At 61.3% G+C, this 17,476-nt stretch overlaps 1 protein-coding gene across 12 annotated transcripts in view; it reads right to left on the bottom strand.

The window, feature by feature from the left end:
• Positions 1–17,476, bottom strand: part of CUX1 (cut like homeobox 1) — a 312,734-nt gene that overhangs the window by 56,007 nt on the left and 239,251 nt on the right. For 2 of the 12 annotated variants that reach the window (XM_051837958.2, XM_051837953.2), the window contains exons 11-17: positions 14,780–14,962; positions 7,180–7,238; positions 4,986–5,034; positions 4,437–4,533; positions 2,764–3,435; positions 1,713–1,778; positions 509–610 (exon numbers count right to left, since the gene is read on the bottom strand). In XM_051837958.2, the coding sequence (XP_051693918.2) occupies positions 509–610; positions 1,713–1,778; positions 2,764–3,435; positions 4,437–4,533; positions 4,986–5,034; positions 7,180–7,238; positions 14,780–14,962 (1,228 nt within the window). Of the gene's footprint in view, positions 1–508; positions 611–1,712; positions 1,779–2,763; positions 3,436–4,436; positions 4,534–4,985; positions 5,035–7,179; positions 7,239–14,779; positions 14,969–17,476 lie in introns of all 12 variants that reach the window. The other 10 variants (XM_051837957.2, XM_051837952.2, XM_051837966.2 and 7 more) reach the window with 8 other exon arrangements.

The following is a 17,476-nucleotide window of genomic DNA, read 5'->3' as shown; positions in this document are numbered from 1 at the left end:
CGCTGGGCCAGGTGTCCCGGGACGGGGCTTTGCGGGTGGGAGGCAGCGTGGGCGCCGTGTTGAAGCTGGGAAAGCGGACTGATGGTGGCTGGAGCTCCTTTCCCGGGACCGCCAGTGCAGGCAGAGGGACGATGACCCCTTCCTCTCAGCTCTGCGCCCACAGGAGACGCCCGCCCTGCTGGGCCCCGGGGGGGCTCCTGCGAGCAGCCGCAGGGCACTTTTGTCCCACTCGTCTCTCTTCAGTCTCATTGGGCTGAGGGGGAGGACCACCAGGTAGCAAAGGCCCGGGGCACACTGGGAGAAGGCTGCTTGGGAATAGCGCTTGCTGACTTAGGTTCAGGGGATTCCAGGGTAGGGACTGCTGACCATTAGTGAAACAACGCATCACACAGACCCAGGCTCTCTGCCTGGGCCCAGACGCTCCATAAACCCATCCTCTACGGAAAACAAGACCGCTGGGCAGCCGCGGCCCCTGACGACGGAGCGGGGGAGGAGGTGGCGGCCGTACCAGTTTTCTGCACCTGCAGCTCCCGCTTGGCCTGTTCCAGGATGGACTTGATGGCTTCGTCGGAACCAGTCTCTGAGGCTCGGATCCGGGTGGTGATGTTCCCTGCGGGGAGAAGTCACGGCGATGACCTCAAATCCAAACCTGGCCCAGGAACCGCAAGCAGACGTCACTGTGGCCGAGAGCCCTGGGTCGGGGCTGCAGGGAGGAGGTGGGTGTGGCCTCCTGCTGGCTTCTCCCAGTGACTTCGTACCAGGGAAGGGCAAATCGCTCAACCCGGCAGAAGACGGCACGGACGCTTAAAAGGCACTGATCTCCAGGAGTCATTTAAGAGGAGCTCCAAGCACTGCTCCGGCTCCGTGCACCCACAGGAGGCCGGGCGCCCAGACCGGGGACCCGGAGGGGCAGCAAAGCGAAGAGCCGGGGCTCCTTATCTGTCACTCATTCAGCCGCACGGGGGGAGGGGGCACAAGGCTTCCCTTAAAACGTGCGGGTCCGTTGCCACCTCCTGTCTTTTAGACATCTACGAACAAGGGAGAGAAGCCCGCAGGAATTCCTCAAAACCGGAACGCGTTCTTACAGCCACGTGGTAACCAAGCCTTACAGATCAGCCACACGTGCGTGGGGATGCACGGCAGCCACGGCGGCCCGGGGGCTGGAAGCCATCCAGGTGTTTCAGTTTCTCACTGCCTTGCTAAATAAGATCTGCCACATGACGCCACTTAGATCAAGTCCGCCACGGAGCCGGGCGGTGGCCCCTGCGGGGGGGGGGGGGCATGGATTCCATACGGGGGAGGGCGGGGGGACTTTCACACGTTTGTTAGGAGAACGAGGAAGCGGTGGTATCTGCTTTCACTCGGCCACCTGATTTTTCTCAGAGCAACGAGCGGTGTGCCCTCACCTGCTTCTGAGAAAAACCGGCAAAGTGCTGTAGTCAGGATCGGGACGGCTTTAGGATTTGGGCCTGGGGGGCTGCTGGGAAGGGGACACCTCGGGCGTGCTGCGCGGTCAGGAGAGCCGGGCAGCTCAGGGGGAAGGGGCTGGGCGCCCCTGGACCCGTGCCTTGTTTTATACTTACTAGCTCTGTTTTTTCATCAGGTTCCAGGCCAGAACCACACTGCACAGTTTTTAACCCAGTTACACAGCTCCAGGACATGCTGCTTCCTAGGCTACTGATTGCAAGGAAAAACGCCTGCCTGCGACATACCTTCAGACCCATTTCTTCGTTTCGGTACTTCCTGAAATAGTCTGTTCAGGCTCTGGCCTGGATTCTCTGTTGAAAAACAAGTGTGGTAAGAACAAAACAATCAGGGGACGGTGGTGTTGACGGCATGGGCTGTGTGACATGGACCTGAGCCACCTGTCGCTAAAGAAGGGCTCAGGGCTGCCTGAGACGCTCCTCCTGGCCGATTGGCCTGGAGGGCCCGCGGCTCCCCTACAGGAGGCAATCAGAGAGGGACCCGGTGGCGGCCCAGGGGGGGTCATGGGACAAGGCACTGTTTGTAAGCAGCTCGCCCGCCAGGCTGGAACGAACGCACAGGGAATTCCCCAGAGACGCTCAGTTGCAGCGGACGCCGCCCCCGACGCTCCGGGCTCCCGGGGCACACGGGCACTGCTCTCAACTCCACGGGCGTCCGACAAAAATCACGGCTCTCTCTGCCGATTTCAAAGAGGGAAGGAGCTCCTCAAGTCATGGATGGGACTGGCTTTCTGTCTATCTTTGGATGGAAGGTGGGGCAGGGACGGCCGTTTGGCTACGACTTTCCCGCTAAGGAAGTCACCAAGGCTGCTAGGGAGGTGACCCTGGCACGCCCCCCTCCTGTGGGGCGGCGAGAGGAGAGGTCTTGTCTCTGCTGTGCTCTCCCCCCACGAGGACCGAGCCCAGCCGGTGCTGCTGCCGCTGCGGCTACGGGGCTGGACGGCACCCAAGGGCCCCCTGCAGCGTGGGGCCAGCGCCCAGGGCTGATCGGATCCGCAGACACGAACCGCGCCCGCACGCAGGTTGTGCGCCACGTTAATTCCCTCCAGTCCGAGACACGCCGTGGTTACCAAGTGCAAGGTGCTGGGCCAGTTTCCAAGGCCAGGTCTCCCACACCTAACCACTTAGCTCACTCTGGACATGGTGGCACCGGACAGAACCGTCATCTGATGTGATGCGCAGATGTCTCGTCACACGCACGCACGCACGCACGCACGCTCACGCACGCACGCTCACGCACGCACGCACGCGCCGGCGCCGGGCCGCGGCCGCCCCTCACCTCTCTGTCTGCCTTGGATGCTACGGAGAGCCAAGATGTTCTGCTCGTCCGACAGGAACTGCTTCATCTTGTGGAATGGCTCCTTGCCGCGCACGGTCAGCTTGTTCCAGGGCTTGGGCCGGGCCAGGATCTCGCTCACGGAGCCCTGCGACAGTCCCAGGACGTAGTGGCCGAAAATGCGCTGTCCAATATTGTGCTTGATGAGCTGCTCTTTGACCTGCCGGGCGATTTCCGCAGTGTCTATCTCCTCGCCCTCGGAGGCGCTGCCAGCACTTTCTGACTGGCTGGGGGACGGGGCCATGCCGTTCACGTCTGGGCTTGGCTGTAACGGACTTGGGGAAGGTATGGAGTTTGTGCTGTATGGACCTGTTGGGAAAATCACGCTTGTGCTTCCTGCTTCCTGCATGGCCTTGGAGTAGAAGGACTGCATTAGCTGTCGCTGGAGGAGAGAGTTTAGTGCAAACTTTCCTGTCGAAGCCAGGGGTAGGCTGGGGCTCGCCAGGGATGAGCTGTAAAAGTCTTGACTTAACCCCGCTGGTGAGAACTGGTGTGTACCGTTAGTATTGGAAGCCTGCTCCCCCGGGTTGCGGGGCAACTGGGAAGGAGGGGAGGCCGGCAAAGGTCCCGGGCGCCGACTCTCAGTCTGGTCTTTCCCTTTTCTCCTGGCTGACCCTACAAGGAAGGGCAAACAGAATGCATTATGGGGGATTCCAAAGGGAAAAAAAACCAAGACCAAAATGCAAAGTGTGCCCCACGGAAGGGAATGACGAAAAAAAAAAAGTGCGGATTGTCCCAGGGCCAATGCGGTGTGTTGGTTTGTTTTTCGATTGAATTTGTTCAGTCAGCCAAACGAGGCCTCCCCTACACCAGCCACATGCATTCATGTTTGCACCTTGCTTGTACGTTGCAGCCTGGAGAATCCCCCTTGACAAAGACTCAAACTCCTAGGGTGAGTGACAAGGAGCCGGTGACACACACAGGAGGGGGTCGGCAGGTGGCGGGCCCCGCCCAAGGAGCAGCAAACACTGACACTCTGGGACTCGTGCGTTCTCTCCCACCACTTGCTCCCAAGGCGCAGGCACCGCACCGAGTCCGCACGATCGAAGGCGCGCACGTGTTAAGACGGCAACATCATCAGAGCCCGAGACACCTGCCCGCGGTTTATCAGCGGCCAAACCCCGAAGCACAGTCAGTGAGTGACGCCACCCTTTCGGGACGAGCACGGAGAGGCTAAGGTCGGGCACGCGGGCCCCCGGAAACACACAGCCAGCGGGAGGCGGCATGGAGCCTGCCCCTGGCCCGTCTGCGCGCAACTAGGACAAGATCGGAAAAGCCACACCATCCTCCGGCCGCCGCCTGCCCGCGGGCGCGCCGGCTGCACTGCCCCTCGCGCGCCCCTCGCTCGCCGACCGACCTCCGCAGACTTGCTGCGGCGCACACATCTCGTCGCCGGGTTTCAGCAGGGCGGGCGGGTGGGGGCAGCAGTGAGGAGGAGGAGAAGGAGGAGGAGGAGGAGGAGGAGGAGGAGGAGGAGGACCAGACGCTCGTTAGTCAAGGCGCTCGGTCACGGCGACGCTCCCGCCATGCATCTGCCCACACTCACGGTTCGTCTTCCTCTGCCGCGGACCCCCGGAAGCGAACTGAGCCCCACGCGCGGGCCCCTGTGCACCTACCGCTGAGGTCGCTGTTGGAGCTGCGCAGGGCGGCGTTCTCCGACTGCAGCGACCGGTTCTTCTCCAGTAGCAGCACCTCCAGGGGCTTGGCCGAGTCCTGCGCGGGGCAGAGCCGGGTTCACTGCGGGCCCTGCCGCCCGCGCCCCGCCCCCAGCCCTTCCGTCTGACACTGGGGCTCCAGCTGCAAAGCTTTCAGGCGCCCGATGAAACTGTTTTTTTTTTTTAACTTCTCTGACTCCTCACATACCTTCTCTATCATGTCCCCAAACTCAGGCAGTCTCACGTCGGCACCCCACGTGGACGCCGGGACCGGCTGCTGCGCCACCAGCCCCCACCGCCCCGTGACATGCCTTCAACCAGTGACCAGCTGGCCGGTGACTGGTCACCCTGCCCCGTGCCTTCTCAGGACCTGCCCAAGCTGTTCCCGCTCCCACCAGAACCGAGCTGCCACTTTGGGACACACTGCTCTGCTCCCGCTGGGTTTTTCAACGTGCGCAGAGACCCCCCCCCCCCCCCCCCCCGCCAGGGCTGCCAGCATGGAACGCGTACCTGGGTCCCGGCTCCCTCCGAGGGTGCAAACTCCATGGACTTGAGGATGCTGAAAGAGGAAGACACAGTGGTTACTCCCCCCTTGGACCCCTCGCCACCAGCCATGCTGCGAAGCATGAACATGAAGGCTTCCTGCTCTCCGGGGAACTGAGGGGCTGACAACTCAGACTCCCCTGGCAGCAGCGCGATCTGACAATGTCTCGGGAGTAGCTGGTATGCAGCGAGCAGTTGGCTAGCAAAGTTGCCTGGCCAGCATGTAAATCAGTCCATATGGACTCGCACCAGCTCTGCGCAGAGCCGAGCTGTAGAGCTGAACACAGACATAACACTGCTGCGAGTGGGATGCGTGTGCACAGCTTGGGGGGATGAGAAAGGGCGGCCAGGAAGCCACGGAGACGGGAGCTCCCCACGCCCCGGCACCCACTTGGGGACGAGGGGAGCCGGGCACGGGGCAGCGTCCCACCTCGATGGCTCCCACAGCCTTGGGTGGGGGGAGGGGAGGACGCTCTCTACTCTGTCCCAGGCACTCAGGTCTCCCACGGCCTGAGCAAGGGCAGGAGTGGAGTGAGCCCCGCCCCCCAGAAAGTGCTGTTCCCCCACTCCTTCGCTCCTTCGGCTGTGACCTCTTTCCTCCCGTCAGTCTACCGGGAGGAGAGGGGGAAGGCGGGGCTGTGTGGCTGTAAGGAACCACCAGCGTTCCTTTCCGGGTCCCCGCGGGGAGCAGCCAGGCAGGGGGCTGCAGCGTGGAGCTTTATAAATCGGGGGCCCCAAGTGGACCTTCCCAGCGCTCTTGTGGCTTGGCCGGAGTGTCCAGCCACCACGACGTGTGGAAAGAGCCATCCCAGGAGGTCGGTGGCCATCCTTTGTCCCCCCCCCCCCCCCATGCTGATCAGAACCATGCCTTATGACATGAACGAACACAGAGGGACGGAGGGGCCTGGAGGAGGGTGAGCCGAGCCACGCTGGTGTGTGTTGGGGACCGGGCAATACCGCTCGGGACATGAGCTTGCTCCCCTGTCTGTCGCCTGTTTGAGGTGTCCTTTAGTGTGTCTGGATAGATAAAAATGCATCTCCTTGTCCGGCCGTGAGAGATGCAGGCCCTCACAGGACAAAACCCCCATGGGCCCTGCTGCGCACTGCTTGCCAGACCTGGCCTCAGCTCCTGGGGAGGAGGGGGAGGAGGGGGAAGAGGGGGAGGAGGGGGAAGGCAGGACCAAGGCCCAGGGCCCAGGGCAGGGGTTCTGGCCCAGGCCTTCATGCCAGTTCTTTAATCTCAAAACCCAAAGACCCAATTTCCTCTTCTCTTTGAAGGGAAACCAGGAAAAGGAAGGGAGGTTGGGCGGGGCGGCAGGCGCAGGTCCATCGGGTAGAACCCAACGTCCCCGAGTGGGCAGTGGGCTGGGGGTGAGCGGAGCTCAGGGAGGCCTGGGGGCTGAGCCTGTGCAGGGGCAGAACACGGAGGGGACAGTGGAGCCCCCTCCCCAGGGGAGCCAGAGGAGGGGTCCGAGGGAAGAGCATGGGGAGCGGGGTGAGCTCATCTCACTAGACAGGGAGAGTGGCTGTGGGACGCAGGGGATGGCAGGGGAGGAGAGGTAGAGGTGGGGGAGGCAGAGCCCGAGACCAGAGGGGGCACTCTGCAGACAGCCGGGTGGGTGCGAATGACGAAGAGGCGCTGGAGTACGGGTGCTGGCAGGGCCCGTTGGTGCACTGCAGCTGCTTCCTCGAATGGAGGGGAATGGCAAGCCGAGACTGGGACTGGCAAGGCAGAAGGTCAAGGGCGGCCGTGTGCAGGGCGGGGCAGCGGGCCTGGGGAGCCAGGCAGACACCAGGGCCTGGAGGCGGGAGGGCCAGGCCGGGAGCTGGGCCCGGGAAGCCTGAGAATGTGAGCGCTGGCACTGCAGGGACAATCCGGGAGGACGGGGCTGGAAGGAGGTGGCGGCGGCCGCTGTGGGTTGGGGGACTGCCAGCTGGACGCCGAGCTCAGAGTTTATGATCTGGGTAGGGGGCAGCTTCCCTGGCTCTGTGCACACTGGGATACTTTCAATGCACAGTTCCATAAAAAGTCCCAAGCATTCTGCGACAGGCCTGAGTGCAAGTGCCCACGGCACGGCCGAGCCAGGACCCCGGCCCATTTGCCAGCAGGTGGCCCCGGGAGCCCCGGTGTGCATAGGGCAGTGGACAGCTCCATACTCACTTCAGCTCTTTCTTCACCTCTTCATAGTCAGCCTGGCCTTTGAGTTTTTCTTCCAGTTGCTGCAAACAGACGGGAACCTTGTGAGTGGCTGCGAGTGACCACAGGGCGGTGGACTGTGCTGACTTCTCTCCCTGCACGCAGCCCACTGTGCCGGACAGGGCAAGCACACCGGCACCCCCGGCGGCCAGCACCATCAGCTCGGGTCTGGCAAGACACACACACACACACACACACACACACACACACACACACACACGGCTACCCAACAAGATGACCACAGAAGGAAAACACTTTCCACGCTGGCAAACAGAATAAGGAACTGTCCATTCTGTGTGAAATACCACGGAGCAGCCCACAGAAGGGAAGGGGAGATCTCTCGGCATTTCAAAAGCAGAGTGCCGTTTTGCACAAAAATGTTGGCTGGCCAAGCTGGCTGGTGGCCTGAGACTGCTTTGGTGGGAGCCCTGTGAACCAGAGACGCAACCGCCTTGTGGTGGAGACTCCCAGCTACCGGGCATCAGGGAAAGAGAACGCACAGGCGGGCACCCCTGGATGGCAGGGTCCCAGGAGTACGGTTCCTGGATGCCCTCCCTGCTAGGAAGGCCTGGCCTCGGGCTTCTGCAGGCACAGGGAACTCCGACCACCCCCGAGGGCCCTGGGGGCACCACCCGGCACGTTTCCAAAGCACGAAGACGCTCTGAGATGCCCCAGCTGAGCGTGGGGCTCCCCGGGGACCTGTGAGGTGGCCCTGCCCGTGGCTTGCCAGGACTGGCTGGCTTCCTGCTAGGAGGCTATAGGGACCAGTTTGCTTCTGACTTCCCCCACAGGGAGCCCCCTGGGGAAAAGGAGGCAGCCCAATGTGGACTACAGAGAGCCGGGGAGGCCCTGGCAGCCAGTATGCTTTCAAGCCACAGGGGACAAAGGGCTTCCCAGGTGCCTTCCTGGGCTCTGCTTGACCAGGGCAACTGAGACCACAGTTTCAAGTCGGCTGAGAACATTCTAGAGTCTCGGGGAGAGACGCCCGCCTGGCCCACTGGCCTCAGGGCTTATGTGAACCCAGACTGCCTGCTCTGTGAAGGCGAGTGGCACTTGTCCTCCATCTCACCTCTTGCCAACTTTCTATAGGATGATGTTTTCTCGGTCATAGTCAAACGGGGGAGGTGGGGGGAGCAGGCACTTGGCTTTCCTGTGAAAGATTCTCACGAGACGCTCGTCCAGAGTGGCTTTACCTCATTCTCCTCCCTGCGGTCAGACAGCAGGAAGCACCAATGCACAGGCCTCCCTCACAAAGCAGAGGCCCCGCGCTGCTGGGGCGCAAAGCAACACGGGGAGGACCTCAGAGCCTGGTGTGGCACTGCCAAGGGCCTGAGCCCACGGACCCCACTGGTCACTCAGAACTGGGAACCCTGGAGCAACTTAACAGACTTCTCATTTGCAAAATGCAGTCACTGTGAGGCTGCACAAAGCAGAGGATGGCCATGGATGGCTTTCTCCAGAGAGGTTACAAAAGGCCAGGTGTGGGGCCAGGCCGGTGCTGTGGCACAGCGGGTTAACGCCCTGGCCTGAAGCGCTGGCATCCCATATGGGCGCCGGTTCGAGTACCAGCTCCTCCACTTCTGATCCAGCTCTCTGCTATGGCCTGGGGAAGCAGTAGAAGATGACCCAAGTCCTTGGGCCCCTGCACCCGCGTGGGAGACCCGGAAGAAGCTCCTGGCTCCTGGCTTCGGATCAGCCCGCTCCAGCTATTGTGGCCAGTTGGGGAGTGAACCATTGGATGGTTTGTTCTCTCTCTCTCTCTGCCTCTCCTCTCTCTGTGTAACTTTCAAATAAATAAATAAATCTTTAAAAAACAAACAAAATAACAAAAGGCCAAGTGTTAGAGGCCTGGCTCCCAGCCCTCTCCTGGCCTGGCTGGCCGAGAACTTGATGGTGGGCTTAGCCTGACGGGGTCTCACGTCACTCATCTGAGAAATGGGGAGATTCAGAACTGATAGAGAGTTTCTAAAGACAGTGGTGGGGACGTGCGTGGGCAGGTGGGAGCTGCCACCCACCCCTGGAGGAGAGCCCAGCAGGTGCCCCCCAGCTGCTGTCTGAACTAGGACAAGGATGACCTATTTGGAGCTCTTAACATCTTGGCCAAGTTAATACAGACATTTAATTTAAACGCCACGTCTTAGGGGCAGGTGTCTGCTCTAGTGGTTAAGACATTCGCATCCGGGGCTGGAGTCACAGTGCAGGTTAGGCTGCCAATTAAGACACCAGCATCCCATATCAGAGTGCTGGTCTGGGTTCTGGCAGCTCCACCTCCGATCCGGCCCCCTGCTGATGCGCCTGGGAAAGCAGTGGAAGACGGCCCAAGTGCCTGGGCCCCGGCCACCTGCATGGGAGACCTGGAGGAGTTCCTGGCTTGGGACTTCAGCCTGGCCCAACCCTGACTGTTGTGGCCATTTTAGGGGATTGAACCAGCAGACGGAAGACTCTCCTTTCTCTCCCCTCTCTGTCTTTACAAAAAGACCTGCAGTCCACATTGGAGCGCCTGGCTTCAACTCCCAACATCCAGCTTGGGCTCCTGACTCCATTTCCTGCTAATGCAGACCCTGGGAGGCACCAGGCGACAGCCCCCATCGATGGGTCCCTGCCACCCATGTGGGAGGCCTGGACCGAGTTCCTGGCTGCTGGCTTTGGTCTGGCCCTGCTCTGGCTGTTATAGGAGCTTGGGGGGGAAAGAACCAGTCGGTAGATGAAAGTTCTGTCTGTCTCAAAAAAGTAATCAGGCATACGGCAATCAGGCAGTCAACTTACGAAAACACCAGCAGAAAGTCCTCGGTGCCCTCGGGCCACCAGCAAAGGGGCCTCTGTGTGTGGGACAGACAGAGAGCTTTGGCCAGTCTGCACCTCCTGGGACAGGCCATGGGGACCGAGGGTACCTGCTGTGCAGGCGGACAGAGTCGGGCTCTCATTGCTGAGGCCCCGGGGCGCAGGCTGTGGACTTCCCAGCCTGAGGGGCGTTATCTCGGGGTCCAGGTTGAGGCAGCACCCACCCTCCTGTTTGCTGTCTCGGAAGGCCAGACGGGGGAGGAGAACGAGGGTCATTTTGGAGGGGCTCTTCTCCCTAAACGCAGGGTCCTGGCCCCAACACGGACCATGAGCTGGATGGCAAAGGCTCAGGAGGTTGGCTCTGACTGGCCAGCGTGCCACAGGCCACCTCTGATGGCAGGTGCCGTGACCCTGGTGTGACCGGGCACAGGGTAGACGGCTTATATGCAGGCCACTTGCACACTGCACGTCCCAGTGAGCAAAGAGCACCGTACACTGGGATGCGTCTGGGTGCGAACCACCAGGGCAGAATCGGTCGCCAGGCATCCTCCCAGTCTCACCAGCTGGCTGCTGTGAACTGACAACAACCCCATCATAGCTCCCCCTGCTGGCCGGAGGCTGCTCCAACCCGGAGGAGTACTCAGGAAAAGGCTCCCTGGGGCTGTCCACCAGGGCCTCTGCCTCTGCACCAGGGCCACGCTTGCCTTCCCCCAGTCTCTTCCGCTCTTGCAATCGGTGCTCACAGCCCCTTCGGGACCCAGCCAGGACAGTGCCGGGGCAGCCTTGTGCCCTGGGCTCTCCGGGATCTGGGACATTTGTCGTTATAGCTTGCTGGCGCCAGGCAGGCCAAGCTCCCTGCTCACCTGCCTGCTGGCTCCCACGAGGGGGGGAGGGGGACTCAGGTGCCGGCCCAGGGGCTGCACACACCCGGGCAGACCTGCTCCGCGGAGGACGCCCACCATCCCGCCCACCCACACAGCGAGTGCAGAGTGGGGTATGGAGGCGAGAGCTGAGCTGAGCCCTGGTGCAGGGTAAATGGGAGAGGGGCGGCAGGCTCAGACCACGCTGCTAGCGCGGGCGCTTACGTAACCCACGAGGCTGGGCAAGAGGCACTGAATAAGTCTAGAGCAGCGGGTTTGTCAGTTTTCCTGCCCTGTGCCGAGGGACACGGCCCCCTCCCGCGGTGGGGAGAGGGGGTGTGATGTGTGGAAGCACGCGCAGTTTGGAAGACGACCCCCAGGCGACGCTGACACCCGTGCCCAGCCACCCAGCAGGAAGCGCTGATCTTCAAAGCATCAAAGCATCTTCAGGAAAACATAATTTCTCCCCTGGGAGCCTGGTGCTCTCTGGGCTAGCCTGCCTTAGAAACACCGTTCTTAAATGGAAGCTACCGGCAGCTGCATTTTCTGTGCGACCGGGAGTACAGTGCAGGTGATGCCCAATTGCACCGCCAGAAAACCAGAGCCGAGTTATCAAAAGCAGCAGCCTTGTCATGGCAGTCGGGTTATTTCATTCATTACGAATAGGGGCTTATCTCTACAAGCGGTGCTATGCCTGGGGACCTGTGGGGGTCCGGAGCCTGCTCTGACAGCGTTTTAAAGGGTGCACCGGAAGCGAGCGCTCACCGCGAACCTGGCTCGGAGAAGCAGAACCCCGGCTGGCCGTGGGGGACTGGGGACCATGCAGCGGGGAGCCCGTCCTTGCACAAGGGCAGGTCAGAGAACTGAGCGCAGTGGGGAGACCTTGGTGGCCAAAAGAGGGAGCATTTCAGAGTGGGAGTGGCAAGCCAGCAGATCTGACTCTGGAGAGAAAGGTCAGGATTCCCCCCCCCCATGGGAGGTGCCCTTTCCCCAAGGCACCGTCATCAAATGCACTGACGTCACAGAGATCAAGGGTTCATGGCAAAACCATCCATGGCCCGTTCATAGGATGCTTGCTTGGTAACTGTGCTCCTACTTAGATCTGAGGCGGTGCCACAGGCACTAAGGAAAAAACAGAAAAAGCCCCACCATGGTATCTCGTTCAAGTCACCTTCTTCCTCTTTCGGCGCGGGCCGGGAGGCTGCGCACGGCTGGGCAGGTCCACGCCTGCCGTGTGTGGGATGGGCGTGGGAGACCTTGGCTCCCGGCGACAAGGGGTTAAGGTAATTAGGACCGGAGAGGTCTCGTTACTAGAGGACATGTTTTGATTATGAGATCAGATGAAGATAAGGGAGCAATAATTTTGGGCACAGCAGTGCCGGATTGTTTCATTAAGCACGCTGTATTAAAGAATTCCCCCCAGATACGGGTAAAGGACATTAATTTGTGAAACTGCATTTCATTGTTTGGTGCAGGCAAACATTAAAACCTTAACTGATCTGGAAGAAACCGCTTTATAGTCACAAATGCCAGGCCCACGGGCTCCGTCTCTGGCAGCTGCAGGTGCGCGGGGTGTGTGAGCCACGCCCCCATAGCTGTGACCAACAGAAAGGCGTTAGCCACTAATAATGCCCTCATCAGGGTCAGGAACGGCTACAGTGTGAGGAAATCTCCAAGTGGAAAAATGACTCCTGCACTCCTCGGGCAAGTTGGTGGGAGGGTAACACCTGCTGGAACTGATGAAGGATGTGAGCAGGTCCCCAGGCTCCCCAGGGCCTTCTGCTCACGGAGGCCTGGGCACCCAGCACCGTCTCAGGGAGTGGATGAACTCCAGAGAGGCAGAGAGGAAGCCAGCAAGGGAGCCGCGAGGGGGCTGCTGTGTCCGTGCCGGGCCTCCTGGAAACCGAGTGCTGGCTAAAACTTAGCCAGGAGTCAAGAAGAACATGGTGTTGGCATCGTGGCGCAGCGGGTAAAGCCACCACCTGTGACTCTGGCATCTCATGTGGGCGCCAGCCCAAGTCCTGGCTGCTCCACTTCCAATCCAGCTCCCTGCTAACGTGCCTGGGAAAGCAGCGGAGGATGGCCCAAGTGCTTTGACCCCTGCCACCCACATGGGAGACCCAGATGAAGCTCCTGGCTTCAGCTTGGGCCAGTGCTGGCCATAGTGGCCATCTGGGGAGAGAACCAGTGAGTGGAAGATGTCCTCTTTCTGTTGGTCTACCTTTAAATAAACAAAAATTCAAGGGACTATATGCAGGAGGTCTTCCAAAAGTTCATGTAAAATATGTATTATGAAAAAACTATTTGGGGCCTGTGTTGTGGTGTGGCAGGTAAAGCTGCGACCTGTGATGCCGGCAGCTCACATGGGTGCAGGTTCGAGTCCTGGCTGCTCTGCTTCCGATGCAGCTCCCTGCTAACGGCCTGGGAAAGCAGCGGAAGATGGCCCAAGTGCTTGGGCCCCTGCAACCCACACAGGAGACCAAGATGAAGCTCCTGGCTCCTGGCTTTGGCTTGGCCCAATGCTGGCCATAGCAGCCACCTGGGGAGTGCATCAGAGGACGGAACATCTCCCTTTCTCTCTGTAATTCTGGTTTTCAAAATAAATAAGTAAATATTAAAATTTTTTTCAGGTTTTTTAAAATCAAAGTGGGCCAAATTAAATTCTGGAATCACTTGGTATAAAAAGCTTCCTTCACCGTGGTTCCCTTCAGATTTTTTTTTTTTTTTGACAGGCAGAGTGGACAGTGAGAGAGAGAGACAGAGAGAAAGGTCTTCCTTTGCCGTTGGTTCACCCTCCAATGGCCGCCGCTGCCGGCGCGCTGCGGCCGGCGCACCGCGCTGATCCGATGGCAGGAGCCAGGTGCTTTTCCTGGTCTCCCATGGGGTGCAGGGCCCAAGCACCTGGGCCATCCTCCACTGCACTCCCGGGCCACAGCAGAGGGCTGGCCTGGAAGAGGGGCAACCGGGACAGAATCCGGCGCCCCGACCGGGACTAGAACCTGGTGTGCCGGCGCCGCTAGGCGGAGGATTAGCCTAGTGAGCCGCGGCGCCGGCCGGTTCCCTTCAGATTTTCACAGCTCCTTCGATGTGCTTTGCTGAGCAGGTGATGGACACACCCCACCATGGCTCGCTCATCTGTCCACTTGGGCGCTCAGCTAGCAGCCGGAGGGCAGGGGCAAGGGGCCTTGTATGCGTGCCCTGGGGCTCACAGGGGACCCTCCGTTGGCCCTGTCCCCTCACGAACCAGGCCTAGGTCTCCTGGCTCGGACAACCACGAACCCAGTGTTCCCATGCAGTTGACCCAGGGTCCCCGTGCGGTTTTCCCATCTGCACTCGCGTTGACAGATGACACGTGCCCGAAAGACTAATCGCTGGTGCGGGGTCTGCGCACAGGCACACTGCGCTGCTTGGCGGCTCCACGTGGGAGGGGAGGGGAGGGGAGGGGAGGGGAGGGGAGGGGAGGGGAGGGGAGGGGAGGGGCTGGAGCCCTCGGCTGCGGCACAGGCCGGAGAATGAGGTGCTGGACAAAGGGACATCCCTCAGCGCTGGGGTCACTGGGCTCTCCTCTGGGGTCGGGGCGCGGCGCAGGCAGGTGTGTGCAGACCACCCGCCTCTGACACGGGAGCACCTGGGTCAGGCCCAGCTCTGGCTCCCGACTCCAGCTTCCTGCCAACGAGGACCGCGGGAGGCAGCGGTGATGGCTGAGCGACTGGGTCCCTGACACCCACACGGGAGACCTGGATTGAGTTCCTGGCTCCCAGCTTTGGCCCAGAGTTTCAGGCAGCCTGGACATCTGGGGAGTGAACCGGAGGATGGGAGCAGATACATGACATGCACCCCCAAATCCGCGTAATCGCCCGGGGCTCTGGGGCTCAGGGTGGGCGGAGGGGACGTGCGCGCCCGGCCCCCGCCCGCGCCCTTACTTTGAGTGTGCTGTTCTTGGCGCTCAGTTGCTGCTCGAGCTGGGAGATCTGGCTGGCTGAGTTCTCGCGCAGCTTGGTGAGGCTGGCCTGGAGTCGCTGCACGTCCTCTGCCAGCTGGGCCGTCTCCCGCTCCTTGGCGGCCAACTCAACTTCCAAGCTGGAGCGCGTCAGCACCTCTATGGCCTGCTCCTGGGGAGGAGAAGAGAAATGACAGAACTGCCCTGGCTCTGGGTGTGTGTGCGCGCGGGGCGGGGGCGCCGATGGAGGCAGCAACCACGCGGACTTCAGGACGCGGACGGTGAGCCCCCGGGGGAGTGCGTGCCCTCTGGACTCCGCGACCTGGCAGATCAGTGCCACCAAGTCACTGGGGCTCGTGCCCAGCGGCCCCCCAGCCCCATGGTGAAATCCTCAGAATCAGTGTTTCCCAAAAAGAGAAAAGAGGTGGAAGAGGCGTTCGGTTTTTTCGTTCCTTTGCTCAGATATTCTTAAGACATCTGTCTTAAAAAAAAACCCTCATTTGTCTTTCCCCCCCAAAACGTTCATTATGGAAAACACGTAAAACCGAGACAAGGGACTCAGAGAACGTTGAAGCCGTGATTCCACTCCACTTCCCAGGGACTCAAGCCGCGCCTTGTTCAAGTTCAAGTTTGAAAAGTAATCACAGCTCCCCGACATTCCGGAGGCAGGAACACTTCTGGGCTTGACTGACAGGGCTGAGGAGCCAGTGCTCCCTGGAGGGCCCTGTGATGACAGCAGAGACCCGGGGGTGGGGGTTGCGCTGCAGTGTCGATGCCACATCCTCACCCCCACCCCCTCCTTTAAACACGTGGCCTCGCAGTCCTGCTGCTGCCGGGTGGAGACGGGGCAGCCCAGGTGTGCAGCCAGGCCAGCCCACTGTGGGGCCTGCAGATCCAGGGACAGCGGTCACACTGTTCCCATTTCCCGCCTGGGATATTAGGGCCCTGACCCCCCAAGACTGTTAGCGTTTTGTTCTTTCTGTTTCCGCGACACAGTGCGATCAGCTGGTCACTCCTCCTAAGCTCTGGGGGCATGCACGTGACCCCAGTGACCCCAGTTACAAGGCGCACGCTGCCCAGCCCAGCTCTGCCTGGCGTGTGGGGCCTGATCACGAACCGTGGCGGGGGCTGGGGAGCCCAGCACGGGCACCAAGGGCGAGGGTTCCAAAACTCTGAAGACAGCTGCACGCTTGGGAGGCATTTCCCGTCTTACAGCACTGTCACCTGTGAGACTGGGAATGACAAAACACTCAGTGTCCGTCACCTGCAGGAGCTGGGACGGCACCACGAGGGAGGACGCCGGCCGGCCCAGCGCCAGGAGCCCAGACCTCCGGGCTGTGAGGAGCAGGAGGCAGGGCAGGTGGAGGGGCGCCGGGGGCAGGGGGCAGGGGGCAGGGCTCCATTTCCGGGTGGGAGCAGGGAGAGCCTGCAGGGAGCGGGATGCCGGCTCCTGAGGGCAGGGAGGGGGAGGTGCCTGGGCTTGGAGTGGCCACAGGGGCAGGAGCTGGGGACAGGAGGACACGGCGGGAGTGAACTGTGAGACCAGGCTGACCCCCATCACCCAGTTAACTCCTCCGCCAACCTTCCATCCCGGGCGGGTGCTTGTGAACGCAGCGGAGACAGACAAAAGGTTTGAGTCAGAAATCTAGAAACAGCAGCTGTCAGCGCTGGCCCTGGCCCCGAGGCCGGGGGATCTGGGGGAAGCCAGGGCTGGGAGGGCTGTCCCTGCTCAGCCCGGCGCCACACGTCGCTCACCTGTCGCACAGCCAGTGTCACTGCTGCCTGCATGAACCAAATGCCACACTATGCCCTTCAGCCCAAACTCTGGCTCCCCCATTTCCAACACGGGGCGCTCCTGGTTGTCCTGTCACCAGGACACGACAGGGAAGGGCCCGGGAATGAGCGACGGCTGCGGGAGCGGCTGGAGTGGGGGACAGAAGTGGACCTCTCGGTGCAGAGGCTGGAGGCTGGCAGGAGGGCGCAGTCTCGAGGGGACATCCACAGGACAGAGCGAGCACGGAGGAGGGGGGCCAGCCTGGAACATGGCCGCTGGAATGCCCCAGGCTCATGGCCCAGGGGACCCCCAGAGGACGGGCTCCCTCCAAGGCTCAACCCTGCGGCCTCAGAGTCAAGGTCAGGCCCCGCGGCTGGGGTGATGACCCACCAGTCTGTCCCCGGGTGGAAATTCCCATGGCTCAGGCTCCCAAGCCCAGCAGGGGCGGCCCACATTCCTCACAGTGGGGTGGGGGGCCCTGGGGGCCCTGGGAGGCGTGCTCAGCAGAGCGTAAAACATGTGGAGAAGGACCGAGGGCTACAGGCGACGAGAAAACAGGTGTCACCAAGGGCGAGTTCTGCCCACTCGCCTCCCTTGCTCCAACGGGACTGCGCACTTCACCCTGAGCTGCACAACCAACCCCTGCGTCCTCCCGGGGCCACCAGACCCTGGAGGCTGACCCGCGGCGTCACCGTCTCTCCTCCTGCAGCCATCTTCCTGTTACACTTGAACGAGAGGCCAGCGCCTGGGGTCTGGGCTGCTCGTGGTGGTTCTGTGGACGGCACTGGGCGAGGCGGTGAGGGGAGGGAACGGGGCCTGGTGTCACTTCTTCCCTGTCGTCACCTCTGCTTCTGCCACCACCCAGCTGACTGGGTCCGTGGCTGTTTCCATCTGTTTTCCACGTGA

This window comes from Oryctolagus cuniculus, chromosome 19 (genome assembly GCF_964237555.1).
Source record: "Oryctolagus cuniculus chromosome 19, mOryCun1.1, whole genome shotgun sequence".
Lineage (NCBI taxonomy): Eukaryota > Metazoa > Chordata > Mammalia > Lagomorpha > Leporidae > Oryctolagus > Oryctolagus cuniculus.
This window is presented reverse-complemented; position numbering and strand designations above follow the sequence as displayed.